We start from the raw sequence: 20,862 nt of genomic DNA on the forward strand, positions 1-20,862 counted from the left end.
TTTAATATTTACACATGGCTACAAGGAACAAACTGCGCAGAGATAAGGGAGTCAAGCTTTTTAAAAACCTCGGCTACAACTGCTATGTAGGGTAGCAAAAAAGGAAGCAGTTTCTCAACTTTTCAACTTTAAGACATAAATACAATGCAATCTTATCACATAAGAAGCTTAAGAACTGAAAAGGAGCCCCTTTCTTACAATACTTTCAAGTACAAGTGATTCTTCTTCCAATGCAGTGAGATGAGAAAAGAACAAAATCTCTGTGTAACTCTGTGCTTGAAATTTCATCCTTACATTTGAAACACATTATGTAGCAATGTCTTAGTTTTACCAGTCAGGATTCAATTAAACTGTTACTGTACCGCATTGGAAGCACTGAAAGGTTGAAGCATTTAATATTTTAAATACTGCCATGTGTTTCATCATACAACTCCAATACTCTAGACCCTTCATCTAGATTATTTTTAGCATATGCTATATTATGTGTTTGCAATATTATATAGCAGTTTCAATGTGTGAAATGATCAGCCATCTGTTTTTTTTCTGAAGCAGACCACCATAATTTCATTTTTGCACAAGAAAACTCACAGGAAAAAGGCTCCACTTTGCCCCATGAATCCATGTTAGACAGGGTTTTGCCCCAAGATTAAGGGCAATATGATTCACTAGATCACAAGTTCATTACACAAAGCACTTGGGACATCTCAAACTTTGAGATATAGTAGCTCTTTTTCTACAAAGAACATCCAAAATCAACCACTTTAGCTTTACGCAGGTCCAGCTGCAGACATGTAAGTGAGCATTATTCCAGCAGGAATTATTCCTCTATACTTCTTTTAAAAACCAAAAAAAAAACAACTATTGAATGAAATAAAATTCTATGCCAAACAAACTAAATGACACAATTTCAGCCAAGCAACAGTGGGATCACTGCACTGAAAGGGCAAGCTGCTTGCCTGAAGTGGAGGCATTTTCCTCACCTTCCAGACAGCTTAACTCTGCCAAAAGAGAGGAAGGGGGTGGAGGTGGTCAGCTGCCTCAGTTTCTCTCTCTGCATGGGGCAGGGTGGTGGTGGGGTGGATTGGAACATCTGCACTGCCTACAGAGCTCTTTTTGCTGGCTCTGTCTCCCAATACATGCCATGGAACAGCACTGTCATTCAGGTGAGTCAAGAGCAACTACCGTAACCTCTCCCTCTCTTATCTGCACCTTCATATAGAGCAGTGAGTGAAATCCTTCCTATCTGCCTACCAGAAAAATGAAGCAAGTGAGTGGGCAGAGGCTTCTCTCTCTTGGCAGCATCACTAGGCCCCCAACCCTCACCAAATCCTATGGAAAGTGGGGAGGCAGGCAGCAGTGGCTGCTTTTGCAATGTGCAGCTGCTGCCTCCTCTTGGCTTGTAAGCTCTCTCTAGAGAGGCTTGTTGGTGCCCAGATAGTGAGCTGACAGAGAAAAGAGCAGCTGCCACCTGTTCTTGCTGAGTTTCTTACCTGCACTCTTGCCCTGAGCAAGATCCGGTCCTCACAGTTTCATCGCCCAGAACAAGAGGACAGGTAAGCAACTGTAGACAGTAGCACTTGTTCTTCTGAACCAAGCACTACTCACTTTTCCAATTGCCTTGGAATGCAAGCAGCAGCTGTCCTGCACCACCAGACCTTGTCTGAGCAGAACAGCAAGGCAGAGAGCATGCACCCAGCCAAGGAGCCCAAACCTCCCACGGGCTTCTGCAGCACCTCAGCAGCAAGTGGCCAGGGGTTGGGTGCCCAAGGGGTCCTCCTAAGACACTCACAGCACAGTGGCAATGGGCACTCCTATTTTTGCAAGAACCAGATGCAGCAATTACACACACACCCCATACACACATAACCCATCCAGTGGCGTAGCGTGGGTTGTCAGCACCCAGGGCAAGGCAAGTAATTTGCACCCCTAACCCGTGGATTTGCGCCCCCTAACCCCCAGATGTTGCGCCCGGTGCGCCCGGCCCCCCCCCGCACCCCGCACCCCCCACGCTACGCCACTGAACCCATCTTCACCTCCAATTATTTGACAACCTGTTCCAGAATAAACTTGCCTCAAATAGGGAATCATGTGGCAGGAGATCTGATCAACAACCACAGTTTTATACCATCAGCACTTGGGATGCATGCCTTGGTGCAAGGAAGGCACTGAAGTTCAGCAGAGGAGCATATGCTATGGTGCCAAATTCAATCCCAGCAACCGGTGGGGTGGGAAAAAGGACTAGCTACAAGTACAGGAACCCCCCCCCCGCCCCCCAAAAACGAATAATAATAAAAATAGTATGCTTGCAAAATGTAGAGCCACTACGCATGTGCGGGATGTTTGGCTTTGACTTTTTTCCCTGTCTCCAAAAGCCCTACCCAACTACCAATACCCGGAGCTGGGATCTTTCACAGTTCCTACAACGAAAGGCAGCAGGATGACTCCACTCTGGACGACCCACCCAGAAGCCATGCTAACCATGCATGTTACACGGGGGACGAGGGACAAGCGCTCCGCGCCATGCCCGCTCTAGCCAACTTGCAGGTGAGCGCGCGGAGCAGAGGAGCCCCCGTTGACACTGGCGCAGGAACCACGTCGGAGGGGCGAGGGGGGGGGACCGCGGCACACATTAAACTCCGCGCTTCTTCCAAGCTGCACCGTTCCCGTGATTTTGCGTGCACACACATACACCCCCAGCTCCACACCCGGAGCAGCTCAGAAGCGCGGCTTCTCCGAGGGGAGCTGGCCAGGCGCTCTTGAATCCCCGCGAGCCCCTTTGGGCGCCTCGCCCCCTTCTCCCGCTCCCGGCAGCCCGTCGAGAAAGGCGAAGGCACTCACCGCGTAGTAGAGGCAGGGCTTCACGTTCAACACGGGGCCCCCCGCCAAGGCCGGAGGGGAGCCCCCCAGGTCGCCCCGGCGCTGCAGCATGGCTGGCGGGACTCTCCCTCGCCCCGCGCGCGTGTGTGTTGCGTGTGTGCGCCTGTCTCACAATCACTCCCTCCGTCCCTCTCACACGCGCTCAAGGCGTCCCAGAGGCGGCAGCCACTCCTCCGCCTCCCGCGGAAGCCAGCGGCGCAGCATCACCCTCGCAAACTACTTTCCCCGCCGCCGCTTCAGCTCCGCGGATCCACGACGGGGATTAAGCCAGAGCCGCGGCAGGCGAGGTTGCCGCCTCCTCGGGGCGGGGCCGCGGCATCCCGCCCTCCTAGCGGCGCTTGGCTGGGACCAGTGGAGTTGGGAGAGAGAGGAGAAAAGGGGGCGGGGAGGAGAGGTGGGGGGCGTTCGTAAACCCCCCTCTGCTCGGCAAAGGGAAGAGCTGCCTTTCGGTCGCCGTCGTTGACAAGGCGGAGGCAGCGGCTCCACCCATAAGGCAAAGAGGATGCCTTTCTGTATACGACGAATATGCCGTGTCTGTCTTCTAAAACGACGACAGAGCCCTCTCACTGGTGGCACCCAACTGCCCCTGCCCTCTTTCCCACTTGCAGGCCCACCATGCACCCCAAAGAAAGAAAATACACACACACACACACACACACACACACACACACCCCTACCCCTGATGGGCTCCTGTCACAGTGCTCTGTTGGACAAAACTTGCCCACCTAGAACAGGAGCTGACTCCTAGGGGGCGAGGTCCCTTCAAATATTTTAGGGGGCAGCTCCCCAAAGTTGATGGTCCCCAAAGTTGAATTGCCATTTGAATGTTGTGTATGCACACATCTTGTTATCGATTATGCAGGGCGGGGCTTACCTCCCCCCCCCAAAAAAAATACGTTTGATTCAGGTTGGCACCCCTGCCACCTAGCAATATACTTTGCCTCTTCAGAATTTTGTTTTTTTTCCAGATGCTACCACTGAGGCCTATGAGTCCTTTCCAGACTTGACCATAGTTAACACAGACAAACTCGATGTCTCCAAGGGTGCATAGCTGTCAACTTTTTTCTTGCGAGGAATCCTATTCGGAATAAGGGAATTTCCCTTAAGAAAAGGGAAAGGTTGACAGCTATGCAAAGGTGCTGTGACTGGATACAACTTTGTGCCTTTGACAGCCGAAGCTTTCCAACAACTTAATCTCAGGGCTGTGGGTTTGAGCCCCACAAGGGTCAAAAAGTTTCCTGCATTGCAGGGGGTTGAACAAGATGACCCCCATGGTCCCTCCCAACTCCACAATTCTATTATTCTAACTATAGCTTTGCTCCAGAAGAGAGAGGTGGTCAAGAAAGCTCGTTGTGCCTGGGTGAAGCACCAGAGCCCTGGAGAAGGGCCCAAGCTAGAAAAGGAGACAAAAACTTAGGCCCTGGGTTCCATTCAAAATGGAAGCCAATGAAGGGGCAGTCTACACACCATCTCTGTCTACTAAGCTAAGAGGTGCCTGTTTTCTTTGTCTTGCCATCACTAGTGAACTGAACATACAAAACAGACATACAAAGGTGTCAGAAATCATCAGGAGAGGGCACGCCAACTAACATGAATGGCAAGCCAACTATTATGAATGGGCAAGCAGAGCAGACTTTAATCCAACGTGTATTTCCAGATATAGAGCAGCGGCTTAGGGCCCAAGTACTTGAAGGCACGGATAGCATGATAGTCTCCTGCTATCTCCTGTGCCAAACCTTGAGGTCTAGCTAGGATGATAGGTGTTGTAGTCCAAAAACAGCTAGAGACACAAGTTTGGGAAGCCCTGCCCTAGATCGTTGGTGGGTCAGGGGCTGCTACTGGGCCACAGTCTGGTTTAAGGTAGGTCACAAAAGCAGCAGCACTACTGCCAGACAAATAGAAGGCAAAAATGAATAAGAAAAGGGTCCCAAAATACATGTTTGGGTTAAAGGTAGGGGCCTGGTCTGTAAAGGCTGGAGACTACTACTCTAGAGGTACAATGATCACCAACTGTGTTGAGTTTTTGTCGTAAACTTAGAACACACGTATGCACCCAGGCTGTTGGGACATGCTCCTGTTTTGGGCTGGATCCATTGTTTGGACATCTGCTGCAGTTCCATTGCTGTGAATTTTAAACCTTCGGCTTTTAATTTGTGAAACTGGTCAAGTAACGATTGATGAGTATTTTATTGTTTTCGTGATGTGCTATGAACTGACATGCAGTCGGCAAATGGAATCAATAAAATAGCTTGGTATGAAGTTCCAAAATCAAGACCAGCACAGAATCTGGGCAGGAGGCCCATGAAGCGCAGCATCTTACTCCCAGCTGTGGCTAGCCTGCTGTTACCAAGCAGGCCATGAATGTGACAGTATGGTTGTATTGCCCCCCCCCCTTATTTTGCCGTTTTGTCTTTTGTAAACTGCTTTTACAAGTTGTTGTTTTTTTAAACACAGCAACAACAATCAAGTGGCATATAAATTTTATGAAACAGACAAACAAGCAAACAGTTTCTCCAATCTAGCACCTCCTCCCCAGTGCTTAGTATTTAGGTGTACACTGCTCCTGCTTGTGGAAGCTCCATTTAACTATAACTCTCATAAAGAGAAAGCACCACAGCTATATAGAAAAAAGTCTGTATAGAAGAAGAAAAGTCATCACATAGGAACAGTACATCAATGCACTACCATTCTGAACATTTGTGATACACCAAACAACTGGTATTCAATTGCCTCTGAAAGTGGAGGTAGAACACAGTGCTAGTCTCCTACAATAAGTTGTCTAGTCTCCTTTTAAAGCCATCCAAATTGATGGTCATCACTTTATTGTATGGGAACAAATTGCATAGTGCAATTATGTGCTGTGCAAATAAGTTTTTCTTTGTCTGGAATTTTGCAACATTAAGCTTCACTGAATGCCCTGCTCCCTGAGTTCTAGTCTTAAGAGATGTAGAAAAACCTCCCTCTATCTCCTCTGCATCATGCACAATCGTTCCTTCTAAAATCCAGGCCTACGAATTTTTGAAGCATCAGAACTAAGGTTTGCGCTTATATTTTTCTGTGGAAGGTTTTCAAAATCTGTTTGGAACAAATGTTCGCTTTTATTGGAAAATGATGCTTTCATCTGGAACATTTTCTGACCTACTGGATTTAGTGTTTATATTCAATAATGACAATTTCCTGCTTCTGATTTATTCTTAGACATCCTGGGCTCTAACTAACAAAACTAGTCCCCAAATAGAATTTGAAATATATCAGCAAATGAATAATGTTTCACCTTTCCCACCCATCATTCTGCAGTTAGTTAACAACCTAGCTGGGCTTATTAAACTGTGCTCTGTATGATTCTAATACACTGGTTTGTGAGATCAAATCATTAGAAAATGATACTTAAGTATTAGAAACTACAGCTTCTAAAAAGAAGAAAACTGCAGTTGCCAGCATAATGAATTCTTCTGCCTCAGTTCTGACTATATTAATGCTGTCTTAAGACAATAATTCTGGCAGAGGACCATTGTAAAACCCACCTACTGGTTTCTGTTCTGAGTGGTAATATGACTAATTATCAAAGCAGCTAGATGTTTCTAAGCCTGGACTATGCTATAAGATGTTACTGTACTATTTTTTAAAAATAGCATTAACTTTAAAACCACCTTCAAGTATGAAAGAAAGAATTACATATTCTTTTCAATTTTTCTCTAACTTATGCAATTACAATATCATGCTAAATTAGATTGTATTGTATGGTATTGTACTGCACTATCATAGTGTTTTACAATCCTATTAAGCACTATACAATATATATAGACTACCCCAAAGAGGCCAAACTTGCAAACTATCTAAAAAGACATGCTTCTTCACTAAAAAGAAGTAAGAATCAAACAACCTTTTTATGTACAGTAGAACATGTCTACTGTACATAAATACATTTAAATGTGATTCATTCCACAATTCTATTAATATTTACTTAGAAGTAAGCCCCACTGTAATGGGATGCAGGTGGCGCTGTGGATTAAACCACAGAGCGTAGGACTTGCCAATCAGAAGGTTGGCGGTTCAAATCCCTGCGACGGGGTGAGCTCCCGTTGCTTGGTCCCTGCTCCTGCCAACCTCGCAGTTCGAAAGCACGTCAAAGTGCAAACTGCTCCGGCGGGAAGGTAAACAGCGTTTCCGTGCGCTGCTCTGGTTTGCCAGAAGTGGCTTAGTCATGCTGGCCACATGACCCAGAAGCTGTACGCTGGCTCCCTTGGCCAATAAAGCGAGATGAGCGCTGTAACCCCAGAGTCAGTCCCGACTGGACCTAATGGTCAGGGGTCCCTTTACCTTTACCTTTTTAAGCCCTGCTAACTTAAGATGATAATATGAATTCAGCTACTACAGAACTGTGGAAAAACCAGGTAGTACCTGCCCTACGCATGGGGAATAGAGTACCACTCCTAATATACCATTTATATTCATTGGACTGGTCATGTTGTGCCGGATTATCCTCTTCCAAAGCAACTACTCTATTCTGAACTTAAAAATGAAAAACGTAATGCTGGTAGTCAACAAAAGAGGTTTAAAGTCTTTCTCAAGGCAAAACTAAAAAAATGTAGTATAAACACCGACAACTGGAAAACACTGGCCTGCAAGCACTCCAATTGGAGAACAGCCTTTACCAAAGGTGTCATGGGCTCTGAAGACGCTCAAACTCAGGAAGAAAGGGAGAAACGTGCTAAGAGGAAGGCATGCTTGGCAAACCCTCACCATGATCAACTCCCACCCAGAAACCTATGTCCCCACTGTGGAAGGACATGCGGATCTAGAACTGGCCTCCACAGTCACTTCTGGACTCACTGTTAAGACCATGCTTATGGAAGACAATCTTACTCAGCTACGAGTGATCACCAAAGAAGAAGGAAGAAGACTCCTAACATACCATTTACATTAGCTTTTGTTGTTTTGGTATTTATCAGTGGCATATGATCAACTCTGAATGTGACTAACATTGGACACTGCCTTTAATATAAACAGAAAGACATGAACACATTGTCACAGTCAAGAAATGAAATGTAATGCAAGGTGGGGCATGATGCAATAGAATCTAGGCATTCCAAACTTAACTTTTAAATTGTTCAGCTTTTGAGAGGGTCAAATGGCCTTATTTGCATGAGACGCTGAGGTAATTTCAGATAGGTGATAAATTTATACCGAGGATGCAGGGCACACAGTGTTGTCCTAAGCAAGTTGATGTCTAACATCGGCCTCAGTTCGCCATCTGCTAAATGGAAATAATGGTGGGTCCCTTCACATTATTTGGATGACAAATACACAAAAATGTTGTTGCACCCTTTAAAAACTTAATTTTCTAATGTAAGTAACGAATAGTAACCATTTTGAAATATATAAAAATCAGTTCGGCTATTTTCCCACTCAGCCATGATCCTTCCATTTGTAAAATAACAAAAGCTGCTTCCACTAAAGGAATGTATAAACAAAACCAATTTCCCAAGAAGAAAAGTATTGTACAAATATAGCTTGCAGCTACACTCTGAATGCAGAATAACATGCTAATCCTTCTGAGCTGCAGGCCGCACGTAGAAGACATCCAGAACAGTTCCTAACGGTTGCAAGTAACCCATGAATTTTGGTTGAAAGGAGTAAGAAGAGAGGCAGATGTGTCAATATTGAAGAAGGAATGCAAGTGGGCATTCTGGCTGTTTTACCAGAAGCAGCTCCTCCTGGACAAGGGTAGTCAAGCCACGGCCATTCATTTTCTGGTATCTTCCTAGCTGGATTACTGTAATGCTTTTTGTGTAAGGCTGCTCTTGAGGAGACCACGCAAGAGCCAAATCATGCGGCATACAGCTCCCAGAATTTAATTTTTAACTGGTATTGTCAGATTCATTCATATAACTGCCATTTTAAGAAAACTGCATTGGTCACACATTTGCTTTTGGGTCCAACTCAAGATGCTGGTGATACTTAACTTTAGAACCCTAATTAAACAGCTTTGGACCCAAACTGTTGAAGAAACTCCTCAGTCCATGCTAGCCTCTTTGCCAATGCCCTGGTTCCATGTGCCTCCCTTATCAGAAGTGTGTTACGTAATAACGAAGGAGATGACCTTTTCAGTCATGGCAGCCCAGCTTTAGAATGCCCTCCCTATGGAAGCATGGCTGGCATTTATTTCACTAGTCCTTCTATGCCAGGTGTTGAAATATTTTTATTTTCTCAGGCATTTATGATGATGGTGTTCTATTGTTTCGTAGTTTATATTTGTTGTGTAGCATCCTGAAATCTGATGTGATAAAAGGGCGAATTTAAAATGTTATGAAAATAAACAAGTAAAATAAAGTGATGGCTGACACACTGGTCATGGAAGGCTTATGCAAGGTTACATTAAATAAACATATCCTGAGAGCAGAGATGTCAAATCGCTAGAGCATCTATGGTCTAGTTTTTAGCAGGGCTGGCCCACCCATGAGTCAAGGTGAGGAGATCACCTCAGGCAACAGGAATCCAAAGGGCAGCAGTTCTGGCCTCCAAGGAATGCATTGCCCAATGATGGTGCTGCTGCAGTGCTCCTTGAAGGCTGCTGGATCTGTTGTATCCTCAGCAGCTTCCCCCCAGCCACCTCCACAGCAGCCTCTTGGTGAATAGGAGGTGCTGCTGGTCTCCTCCCACCCTTGTTCCCAATGTAGATCTTCGCGTTTTGTGTTTTGCCCCAGGTGCCCAAATAGGCCAGCCCTGGTGTCTGAACTAGTGACTGAACTTCTGCATGACATGAGGCTTTAAATTAAGGCAATCTTCTGCCTTATAGAAAACTACATCAGCCAGCATCAAATACATCACAAAGCAGCAAGATCAACGGTAACATCATGACGACTTTATTAGAAGTTAACCATGTGAACATCACCTTTCATTCTTCCTTACTTAAGAATAATTAAGTAAGGACCAAGTTAAGCGGCATTTCTTGTCCCAATCCTTAAACATGATCTCATTGTCAACGGAACTACAAACTCTGTGCAGTGGCCTTCACATTATCTAAATTATTCAAAACTTGCGTAATCTACCAGGAACATCCTCTGGACAAGTTAAAGTTAGAATAATTGTAAACCTATACCTACTGTATTTTTTGCTCTATAAGACTCACTTTTTCCCTCCTAAAAAGTAAGGGGAAATGTGTGTGCGTCTTATGGAGCGAATGCAGGCTGCACAGCTATCCCAGAAGCCAGAACAGCAAGAGGGATTGCTGCTTTCACTGCGCAGAGATCCCTCTTGCTGTTCTGGCTTCTGAGATTCAGAATATTTTTTTTCTTGTTTTCCTCCTCCAAAAACTAGGTGCGTCTTGTGGTCTGGTGCGTCTTATAGAGCGAAAAATACGGTACTTCCCTGGGAGAAAGTCCAGTTGAATTGAATCGGACTTGCTTTTCAGTAGACATACATGCATAGGGGTTGCAATGAAAAGTAGTTAAACTGAATTGTGTCAAAGTTACTTCAGTGAGCTAATGTTCAAAGAAACTATTTTACTGAATACAATGGGAAAACATGACTTTTTGACTACAGTCATCACTGTTGGCAAATGAGCTTATAGAACTAAATATAAACTGCAAAGAGTTAAAAATCTTGGCACACTGGCCACAGATAAGCATGAGCAGGAATCTAGCTCCCACTGGCTTTGATTCCTTCACTTCCCCTGCCCTCTTCCTCTGAATAATAGTCTCAAGGGAAAGTTTTGGGAATAATAATTTGAGTACTCAAGCAAAGCCAGAACACAGATAGATTGCCAGACTGAATCCTGAGAGCTGTGCCTTTAAAAGAAAAATTAAATGAAGCTTACATTCAGTCTCTAAAGCTGCTCTGCAGAACAGCTGCAAGATGTTGCAAGGAAGGGAGGCCATTTACTTTCTCATTTATTCTTCTAGTGGTCCTAAAATAAGTAATTGGTAATGCAAAAACTTAAGTGCTACAAGACCTCTTATTGGGGAGGGGGAGTAGAAAGTAGCGGTAGTTTTGCTTTCCTGATTTCAGGCGTTTTATTTCTACTGCCTTTGAAAAAGCAACTCTCCGTGTGGGTATCATGCAGCGACAGAGTTAAATTAAAATCCAGGCAACATTCCAAGGATAGCAGAATGAGAGTAACCTCAGTATTGTTTTCTTAAGATCTCAAGTTGCCAACGAGGCAAAATGAAGTAATGCACTCTGTCAACATATAGCATGCTCCACAAGCAAGGTCACTTATCCATGCAATTAGAAAAAGTGTTTAAAAAGAAACTACTTAAACAGTCATAGCGAAAGTGCAGAATAGGTACCATCATTACGTGAAAGATATTTTAAAGACAATCTCTAAAGTCCCAGATGCTTCAGAAGTGGATGGACAACAGACATCCTGAAGCCACATTTTAGCTGAACACTTTTTATATTGCTTCTTGTTAATACAATCTCTTTTGGACTAGGATTTAAATATCGATGAGTTTCAAAGGGACGAGCTTTCTCTAAATCCTAAAGAAAGTAAATCACTTTCTATGGCACTTCTTTCCATCCCAGGAAAAAAAAATGCTTCTCTCTTTCTGTTTTTGCAGGCCAAGATAGCTGGATGGCCTAGCCTAAGCTGCTGTCCCACATTTGCAGACCTCTTCATATTTAAAGTTTGCTGAGCCAGACATCTTGGGGTTTACGGAGCCAGCCCAGTCATATAAGCTATTTCTACAAGCCTCAGGTAAATACACACAGTATCTATTTCATTCAAGAAAGTGCTTTTCTTTGTCAAAAGAAAATTAAGTCAGCCTTAAACTGAAATCTAAACACATTCAGTACATTTCTGTTTGTTTGTTTTTCCTCCATTTGGGGAAATGATTTCATCAAACTCACCAGTACTCTTCCCTTAGAAGTTCATGGAGGGATGGCTAAAAATTAACAGACCACCAGTGTGCAGACGTGATGGTTTCTTCCACATAACATTCACTGTGGGTATCTATGTGTGTAAAATGCCCCTCCCCGAAGATGGAAAACTCAAATGGCCCTATAAATGAAAGTGAAGTGTTAGAAGTCAACAAATGTGGACTTTTCTTATTTTTCAGCCACTGATCCCCATCTAGAAGCTCCTGGCAGCACACTACAACCAGCACTTAACATTTCAGAAGCACAATGCAAGCCACAGGTAGAGTGTTTTGCTAATCCTCTTCCTGCATTTGTAATGGCAATGCAGTTGTGCAAGTGCCCCAGCAGTAAAACATGTGACAACACTTAATGCAGTCTAAACTTCAGCGTGACAATTGCATGGTGAGACAGACTTAAACTAAACGGCAAATTAGGGAGGAAATCAGCGGCAGAACAGAGCTCACTGTGCACATGGCTAAAACACTGGTTATTCACTCACATCTTAAAACTCAAGCCAGATTGGAATGCTTATTACATTATCCCTATGTTTATTACATTATTCCTATGCTTCCCAGATTTGGGAATTCAAAATGACTCTGTATTTTTAGAAGAACAAAAGTCAATAACCTGCTGAGCTTGTTATCAACTTTGGACAGGCCTCCGGTGCATGTGCAGTTTCGTCCCCTTGGTTACGAAAAGATTGAATGGATGAAAAAAAGCTGTAAAATCTTAATGTGTCAGCTCCAGAATTCATCTTAGACACTCCCCATGTTAAATCAGAAGGCAGTTTTGGAATACAGTACACAAAAAGAACCCAATGTATGATGTTATGTACTAAGCTTGGATCCTAGAACAATAGGTAAGTAGGGTCCTAGAATGAAACAACTGATTGGCTTGCAGCAGCAGCCCAATCAGACCCCAGGAGGAAGTTAATCAGCCTATCAGGCTGGTAGGATCGTAGAAAGCAACAACTGATTGGCCTGAAGTAGCAGCCCAATCAGGCTCCAGGAGGGAAGCAGAATCAGCCAGTCAGACAGGACTCATTGTGTAAATAATGTATATAAAAGCCTGAGGTTTTTGGGGGGGGGAATTCAGTCACTGTTTTACAAGCTGCAATAAAGAGCATGAAATCACTGCAGGACTCTGTGGGTATATTTCATATGATAATGGAAAAAAACAAGAAATATAACTTCTTCCCTACAGAGGGGCACAACCCTCTATTGAAATATATGCACAAATAATTTTCTGTGCATTCTTCCTATTAAAAGGAACTTGCTTGAGAGTTGAAGGAGTTGCTGGAATTTTCAGGTTTAAAATTACAAAGTAGATTTTTTTATAACCTAACTCAATTGTATGTTTGTAAAGTCAGCATTAGGTAGCAGTTTGCATCACGGTGGAAGACAGAAGCTGTTGCTACTGCAATAGAGGCAGCTGGTGTGACGGGGTGGAAGTTGTGTGCCAGAAAGTCACACCAGTTCAAGTGTTATTGTTTCAACTTAATTCCTCAAAACTTTTAAGAGAGTCATATCATTGTCTGTTCAAAGTAAGTACCAATGAACTCAACGGTGCTTATTCTTAGGTAAGACGATACAGGATTACAGTCTAAAAGACAGTGATAGCAAAGTGTTGTGTATTGAGTCAAAGGATTTTATATCTGTATTATTATTATCTGTATTTGCATTAGGGTAAAGTAACTGCCTTTTGGTTCCAGAGGGTACAGCTACCATTGGTTCATTTAAGCTGCTGTATTTGGATCCTCTGTCTTATTGGCTTCCTCCAAAAGGCAGGACTGTGATTGCCTGATATTGTTCCCTCCAAAATGTATCCTTTCTAGCTAGTTCCCTGTCCCTATAAATGTAGCTCTCCCCTCCTCAGTTCTCAGTCTTGTTTGCTTTAATAAAGAAGTGTTACTACAGAACTGTCTCCAGCATATTATGTCAAGAGAGCTGAAATCACAAACCCCACGTCACAACAACTGGCGACGAGGATGGGATCCGGAATGCTGAGGAGCGGTTAAACGCAGCCCTGCCTCAGAGTCCGGATTGTAGCTAAGAACAAGACTCACTGGCCGGCTGAGAAGACGACCCTGCCCACAGGACAATGGAGAGTCCAAGGGTATTGGAGCCCTTCCAGCCATCAGAGCCCCACACGTGGGAAGACTACGTCGAACGCTTCGAGTTCTTCGCAGAGGCTCAAGGGATCACCGATGCCAGCAAAAGAAGGGCCACATTCCTGAGCTACTGTGGGCCTGAGACCTTCAAGCTGGCCAAGGTATTGCTTGCTCCAGCGAAGCTAAGTGAGACACCTCTGAAAGATATTCTTGCCTGCCTGACAAGCCATTTGGCGCCTACTGAGACCAAGATGGCCTGGCGGTTGGAGTTTCATAAGAGGCAGCAGCGTGCTGGGGAGTCTGTATCTGCATTCCTAGCTGAACTGCGGAAGCTCGCTCAGCACTGCGACTTCAGAGATCTGGAAGAGACCCTCCTGGATCGGTTTATCGGTGGTCTGAGCAGCAAGAAAGCCAGAAGACGCATCGTGGCTAAAGAAGAGGTTACCCTTGCTTCAGCCTTGAAGGAGGCCACCGCCACGGAGAATTATGAAAGAGAGGAGCTTGAGGCCAGTCGCAAGGCCCCTAAGCCACAGATAGAAGTTGCGCATGCCATGGACGAGCTAGAGGCTACTCCGAGCCAAAGCCCAGTCCGTGGGGTCGAGTCAGTGCGTCAATAGGGAACCGGATGGGTCGGAAAAGCCCATCTCTTTCTATTCCCGTACGTTGTCGCCCACGGAGCGCAACTATGCTCAAATTGACAAAGAGGCGCTTGCAATTGTGGCAGGAATCAAAAAGTTCCATGATTATGTGTATGGTCGCCATTTCTCCATTGAAACGGACCACAAACCACTGTTAGGGTTGTTCAACCCGAACAAACAAACGCCACAAATTCTCTCCCCCAGAATGTTGCATTGGTCTATATTCCTGAACGGGTTCCAGTATACCTTGACCCATGTGCCGGGGAAACGGTTGTGCCACGCTGATGCGCTGAGTCGATTGCCTCTTCCTGGCGGGAGCAATGTGGATCCTGCTCCAGCGGAGCACATAATGATGCTGGAAACACTTCCGGGGGCTCCTGTAACGGCCACTGATATAGCTGAGAAAACGAGGAAAGATGCTGTTCTCTCCCGTGTGCTCACTTGGGTGGGGAGGGGGTGGCCAGGTGGTCCGCATGAAGACAAATTCAGGCCTTATGCGACAAGGCAGCACGAGTTGTCCATGCATAAGGGTTGTCTCCTGTGGGGAGATAGGGTGATCATCCCAGCACCACTGAGAAACAGGGTTCTTGAGACGCTTCACATGGGACACCCGGGAATGGTCAGGATGAAGTCGCTAGCCCAATGTTATGTGTGGTGGCCTGGAATGGACCAGAACATAGAACAATGGGTACGAACATGCAAGGCATGCCAAGAGGTGCGGCCAGAAGTGGCCAGAGCACCAGTTCACTGGTGGGAGCAGTCCAGATCTCCCTGAAGCCGGCTGCACTTAGATTTTGCTGGGCCATTCCAGGGGAAGGTCTTTTTGGTTATCGTCGACGCATATTCCAAATGGTTAGAAGTGGCGATGGTCCCTAGCATGGCATCAGCTGCCGTAATCAAGGTGTTGAGGCAGCTGTTTGCAACCCACGGGTTACCTGAGACCATTGTATCAGATAATGGGGCAGCTTTTGTATCCCAAGAATTCAGGGCATTCTTGGCTGATAACTTCATAAGAGGGGTCACATCCGCGCCCTTTCATCCATCCTCCAATGGGCAGGCTGAGCGCATGGTAAGAACAGCCAAAGAATCCATTGCGCGCTTAATGGAGGGTAACTGGTCAGCTCGCATTGCGCGAATGTTATTTTTGCAGCATGCGACGCCGTGTACTGCGACGGGCAAGTCGCCAGCTGAGCTGCTCTTGGGTAGAAGACTGGTAACGGTGCTGGATTATGTCCACCCCGATAAAATGCCAAACCGTAATTCAAGAGCAACCCCCCAGGCTGAGGCTGACAAAACAAGGTATCTCGCCCCTGAAGATCTGGTCTGGGTGAGGAACTATTCACGAGGTTCGCGGTGGGTGGCTGGTGTGGTCACCCAGACTAGTGGACCAGTGTCCTACTATGTGACCTTGGAAAATGGGCAAGTTTGGAAGAGACATATAGATCAGCTGAGGCGCCGGGCGCTCAGCAGGGAGGGGTCAGATAATTCATCCCTGGCTAACGACGCAGAGCTGCAAGACCAGAGTGAAAATGGCCCAGAGGTGCAGTCACCAGGGGCTTCAGCAAATGAACCAGGGTCTGCTAGTCCTCAGGAGGACGAGGTACAGGTAGGGGACCCTGCGATGTCTGGGACTCCATCTGTTCCTGACGAAACCCCTATAGCACCCCCCCTACCACAGGTAACATCCAATCCAGAACCGGAAACACCTGTTGTCAGGAGATCAAGTAGAAGTTGTAGGACCCCACAGTACCTGAGAGATTACGTCTGCAGTGCTCACTGGGGGGGAGGGGTGTTGTGTATTGAGTCAAAGGATTTTATATCTGTATTATTATTGTCTGTATTTGCATTAGGGTAAAGTAACTGCCTTTTGGTTCCAGAGGGTACAGCTACCATTGGTTCATTTAAGCTGCTGTATTTGGATCCTCTGTCTTATTGGTTTCCTCCAAAAGGCAGGACTGTGATTGCCTGATATTGTTCCCTCCAAAATGTATCCTTTCTAGCTAGTTCCCTGTCCCTATAAATGTAGCTCTCCCCTCCTCAGTTCTCAGTCTTGTTTGCTTTAATAAAGAAGTGTTACTACAGAACTGTCTCCAGCATATTATGTCAAGAGAGCTGAAATCACAAACCCCACGTCACAACACAAAGTATGTACCAAGTTAACATTTCTGTAGGAATAAGAAATACTGTTCTTAACATTACCATGGTTGGTGTGACAGTTTTTTGGACACAAAAATGGGAGAGATTTCTTTCATGGATAACCCTATGAAATGAGCTGGTTTCCTCATTATAAAGTTTTGTATCTTCCCACCAGAAAAGGCATCTGTTGGAAGATGTCTGCAAGTGAGAATTCCAGCTTTAGGTGGACCACTTTGTAGGTTATTTAAGCTGTATTTATGTATAGAATACCTGCATAAACAAGTTCTATAGGAAGGTATAACAGGAAAGGCCTTATATAGAATCAGACTGCATAGTCAAATAAAGGTCTAAGAGGACTTTCACACTCTACTGATGAAAATGTTTTACAGCAGAGGCTGTAAATTCAGAAATACTGGTGTAATTCTGTGCAATGGAGCTCTCTGTGGGATGCCTGGAGCACAATCATTTTTAGGGGGTGGAGATCTTAACCGCTGCTATAGGCAACAAAGGATTTCTCCAAAGAGATTGCATTAGAGCTTTTCAGAGGAGAATCCACCAGAGAGATTCCAAACTGAAGATATGAGAGCAGAAAAGGAATTTGGGAGAAGAGGGGTTGTGAATAAAAACACACACATACACACCTGCCCAGAAGAGCATAAGGAGAACAGCAGCTTTCTGTCGCCATGTAGAAGTCATCCAGCTGCAACTCCACAGGCAAAGGTGTGATGGAGACAGGAGTCTACAGCAGCATGTGCGCCCAGGACTGTGCAGTAAGAGACAACTCTCCATTGCAGGGGGTTGGACTAGATGACGCCTGTGGTCCCTTCCAACTATGAGCCTATGAGCTCACCTGTGAATAAGTCATTTATTGGACTCCATCTGCCCCCTTCTGTTCCTGTTTAAAGCCTTGCCAAAGTGCATGAGTTACTCGCCCCCCCCAATCCTTCTATAAGTAAACTCCAAGTGTCATTTCCCCAGTTATGTTGCCCACTGTTTTTTCTACCTATTACAGGAAACATGGGGCCTGTAGCATTCTTTCCCTTCCCTTATCCCAACACCGTTTGAAGCAGCCTTTGTCAATGTGATGCCCTCCAGTGGTTTTGGAATACAATTCCCATCAGATGGGAGTTGTCATCAAAAACACCTGGAGAGCACCAGCCGGGTCAAGACTTTGAATCCAAGTCTCATAATTTATCTCCACAACAAAGGATTGTTGAGGGGAGGGGGGAAGTCATGACTTACCCATTTGAAACTATATGCAAGGCATTTGTTATACAGTATTGCAGAGCTACCGCCACTTAAGCAGTAGGAATGACCAAAGAGACTCAGCTCCTACATAGTGTGCTCCTCTTTTCAAGAAACCACCACACGCTTCAGAGCCTTTGATTGCTTAAGACAGACCTTAGGATATAGAGGGACGAGGAATGACACCTATATGCCTTTACTCACAGAATAATCTTTCTGCAAATTTACAACCAACTTGGGTAAATAAGCTGACAGCAAAGATAAAAACAAATCAAGCCATGCTTGGCTATCGGCTGAAAAAGAACAGTGTGATTACAAAAAGATGATGTAATCTTCCAGTCATCTTGGCCGCATTTAATTTAGCACATCAGCTAGCGTGGCCGAAGGACATCAACCTTCACCAACCTAGTGCCACACAGTTGTTTTGGATTGCAATTTCCCACATCATCCCCAGCCAGCATGAAGGGGGGGGGGGGAATCCGCCATTCACTGCTCAATGGTCTGAAGATCTCAATGCCCTTTCTACATCTGACTGCATGACTTAAAACTGTCCTGCTTAGATACCTATTTGAGCATATGGACAGCTTATATTGATCTATGTTTAGATTAGGCTTTATGACATATTCTTATTGTTAATGTCAGCAGGCAATGTCAGTACTGTGCAGTCTTGATAGCTCTCTCTCTGTGTATTACACAGAGAATGCAGGTGGGCAATGAAGGCTTAAACCATTCCCTTCCTGCAAACTGGAATTCTCATAAGCCATGCACCTCGTATTTGATTTAAAAAAAAACACACACAGCACAGTTGCCAATCACAGTGTTATTGCCACATATAGGTAACACTTTGATTCCCATGGTACTTCCAAATTCTACTGATGTCAAGAAAACAAGCTGGGAGATAAAACACATTCAGGAAGGATAAGGACACTGAGTGAATTCATTACTTCAGTGTAATTAGGATATTTAATCCCAAATCCAACAATGTACCATACTGACTTATTGATTTTGTGACAAAATTATGTTTTTGTAGAGTTACCTCTAATGTATTGTGTAATTGGCTGGGAAAAGATGTTCGCTTATATCAATACTCCTAAACAGAAAATTCTAGATTATTGCTAATTTATCACATTGTGCTCATTTTATCTTGGCATTCTTGTGAAACATTAAAGGGGCTATTAAGGGAGGGTGGGATTAGCCCCCCCCCCCCGTTTCAGACTAGGCTTGATTATTCGTTAAGGGGTGCCTATGACTCTAATTATTATAAGCAAAGGTATAGAAACAATCAGATGCAATGTGCCAATTCAGTGCAGAGCTGCAATTTAGTCTTGCACATAGCACTGTCTAACCTTGTTGCAAATGTCTAACCTTGTTGCAAATAACACCCAATGCTCTTTATAAAGATTGTTCAATGCCTTTTAATCTTGAGGTTGAGAATGCCAAGTTATGGGCCCATAAGACATCACATTTATGAATTAAACCAGGGGTAGGCAACCTAAGGCCCATGGGCCACAAGCGGCTCATGGGGGTCATTTAACCAGCCCACAAGCCGCCCCAGAACTGAGTCGCCTGCTCGGCTTATCCCCGTGCACTGTGCTAAACCAGCACAGTGTGGCGCGGGGACTTGCTTCTATGGTGCCAGAAATCGCATCTACACTGACACTAGAAATCGCGTCTGCGCAGACGCATATGCCAGAAATCATGGGCACGCACGCAATCTGGCCCACAGAAGGATCTCCGCTGGAGTGAACTGGCCCAGGCGAGGTAAACCTTGCCAACCCCTGAATTAAACTATGCTCAAAAGTAATGTAGTTTTACTCATGTTTAAATGGTTATATTATCTGGAAGTTATTGACCACTGGTCCAAAGGGAGAAGCAAAACAGGTGTGCATCACATACATATTCTGCCTTACTAAGTGTATGAGACACAGCCAAAGTACCCCCTACATATACAAACCCGATACATCAAGGAGAAATAAAGGCCAATTGAATTCAATAGTGTGCGCCTGATGTGATGGTGCCAGACCTTGAACATATTACCACGTGTCTTTCTCCCATCCAAGCTGAGTCTCAGATCCTCACGTTTGCTTGAGAAACAGTGTAAAAGCAATTGACTGCTGTAGTTTTCCATATGACACACCAAGACCTCACATTTTCAGGTTCTTTTATATGTTTTAGCTATGTCAAGAACAACTACCAATTCACTTTCAGCATTCCAAACCTTTATTGACATTTATGTTGTTTACTTGAGTTCCATCCTGTTTTGTCTCTTGGTATTCTCTTTGTGTCTCGGATGAACAGCAGCATGGAAAAGCTTGGCGTGCAAAACTGGAATTTAACCCCCTCATGCAAAAAAACAAGCCAATACAAATCCAGGCACAAATTTTGTTTTTATAGCCTCTCTCAGAAATGAATAGTATGGGGTTCCCAGGCACTAAGACTGTGTGCGGAATGCCACAGTGCATAAAGGAAAGTGTCCAGTCTTCGGGAGAGGCCCTGAAAACAGACTCCTAAGACCAATATTGCTGTTGGCTTCAAACAGACGTGCTCACACACCCTACTGGCAAGAAGATACTACTGTGGCTGCCAGAAAGCAGACAAAAGGTAAACGGAAGGTGAGAGACCAAAAGGTTCTTTAAGCAGGGTAGGGGAGGAAATCTTACAAACAAGAAATATTGAATTAAGAAACTAGAAAGCAGAATTTGTATTCAGAATCATTCCATTTTCTTTTTAGTAGCTCTGTTTTCTTTAAAGTGGCTCAGATACCACAGGTCATTCACATATTCCCTGGTGCATCTATGCTTAGCTGCGGAAAGTCAGCCAAAATGTTCCCAGTATTTTATCAATAACTAATGAGAGAACTGCTCAGGGCTACCCAGCGGTAACCTGGGATCCAGGGCAAAACATAGTCTTATGGCCCTCTTACTGCACCTCCTCCCAAATACTATCAATAGAAAACATAGAGTGGTCGCTCACCCGTCGCTCACCTGACATCACTAT

General features: G+C 44.8%; 1 protein-coding gene across 5 annotated transcripts in view; it reads right to left on the bottom strand.

The window, feature by feature from the left end:
• ARHGAP6 (Rho GTPase activating protein 6) overlaps positions 1–20,862 on the bottom strand; it is a 187,863-nt gene that overhangs the window by 101,677 nt on the left and 65,324 nt on the right. The window contains exon 1 of one of the 5 annotated variants that reach the window (XM_083612116.1): positions 2,839–3,311. The exons of 3 other annotated variants lie outside the window; for them this stretch is intronic. In XM_083612116.1, coding sequence (XP_083468242.1) covers positions 2,839–2,928 — 90 coding nt within the window. In that variant the 5' untranslated portion in view covers positions 2,929–3,311. Of the gene's footprint in view, positions 1–2,838; positions 3,312–20,862 lie in introns of those variants that run through there. One more of the 5 variants, XM_083612117.1, reaches the window with a different exon arrangement.

This window comes from Podarcis filfolensis (assembly GCF_964270895.1).
Source record: "Podarcis filfolensis genome assembly, chromosome: 4".
Classification (NCBI taxonomy): domain Eukaryota; kingdom Metazoa; phylum Chordata; class Lepidosauria; order Squamata; family Lacertidae; genus Podarcis; species Podarcis filfolensis.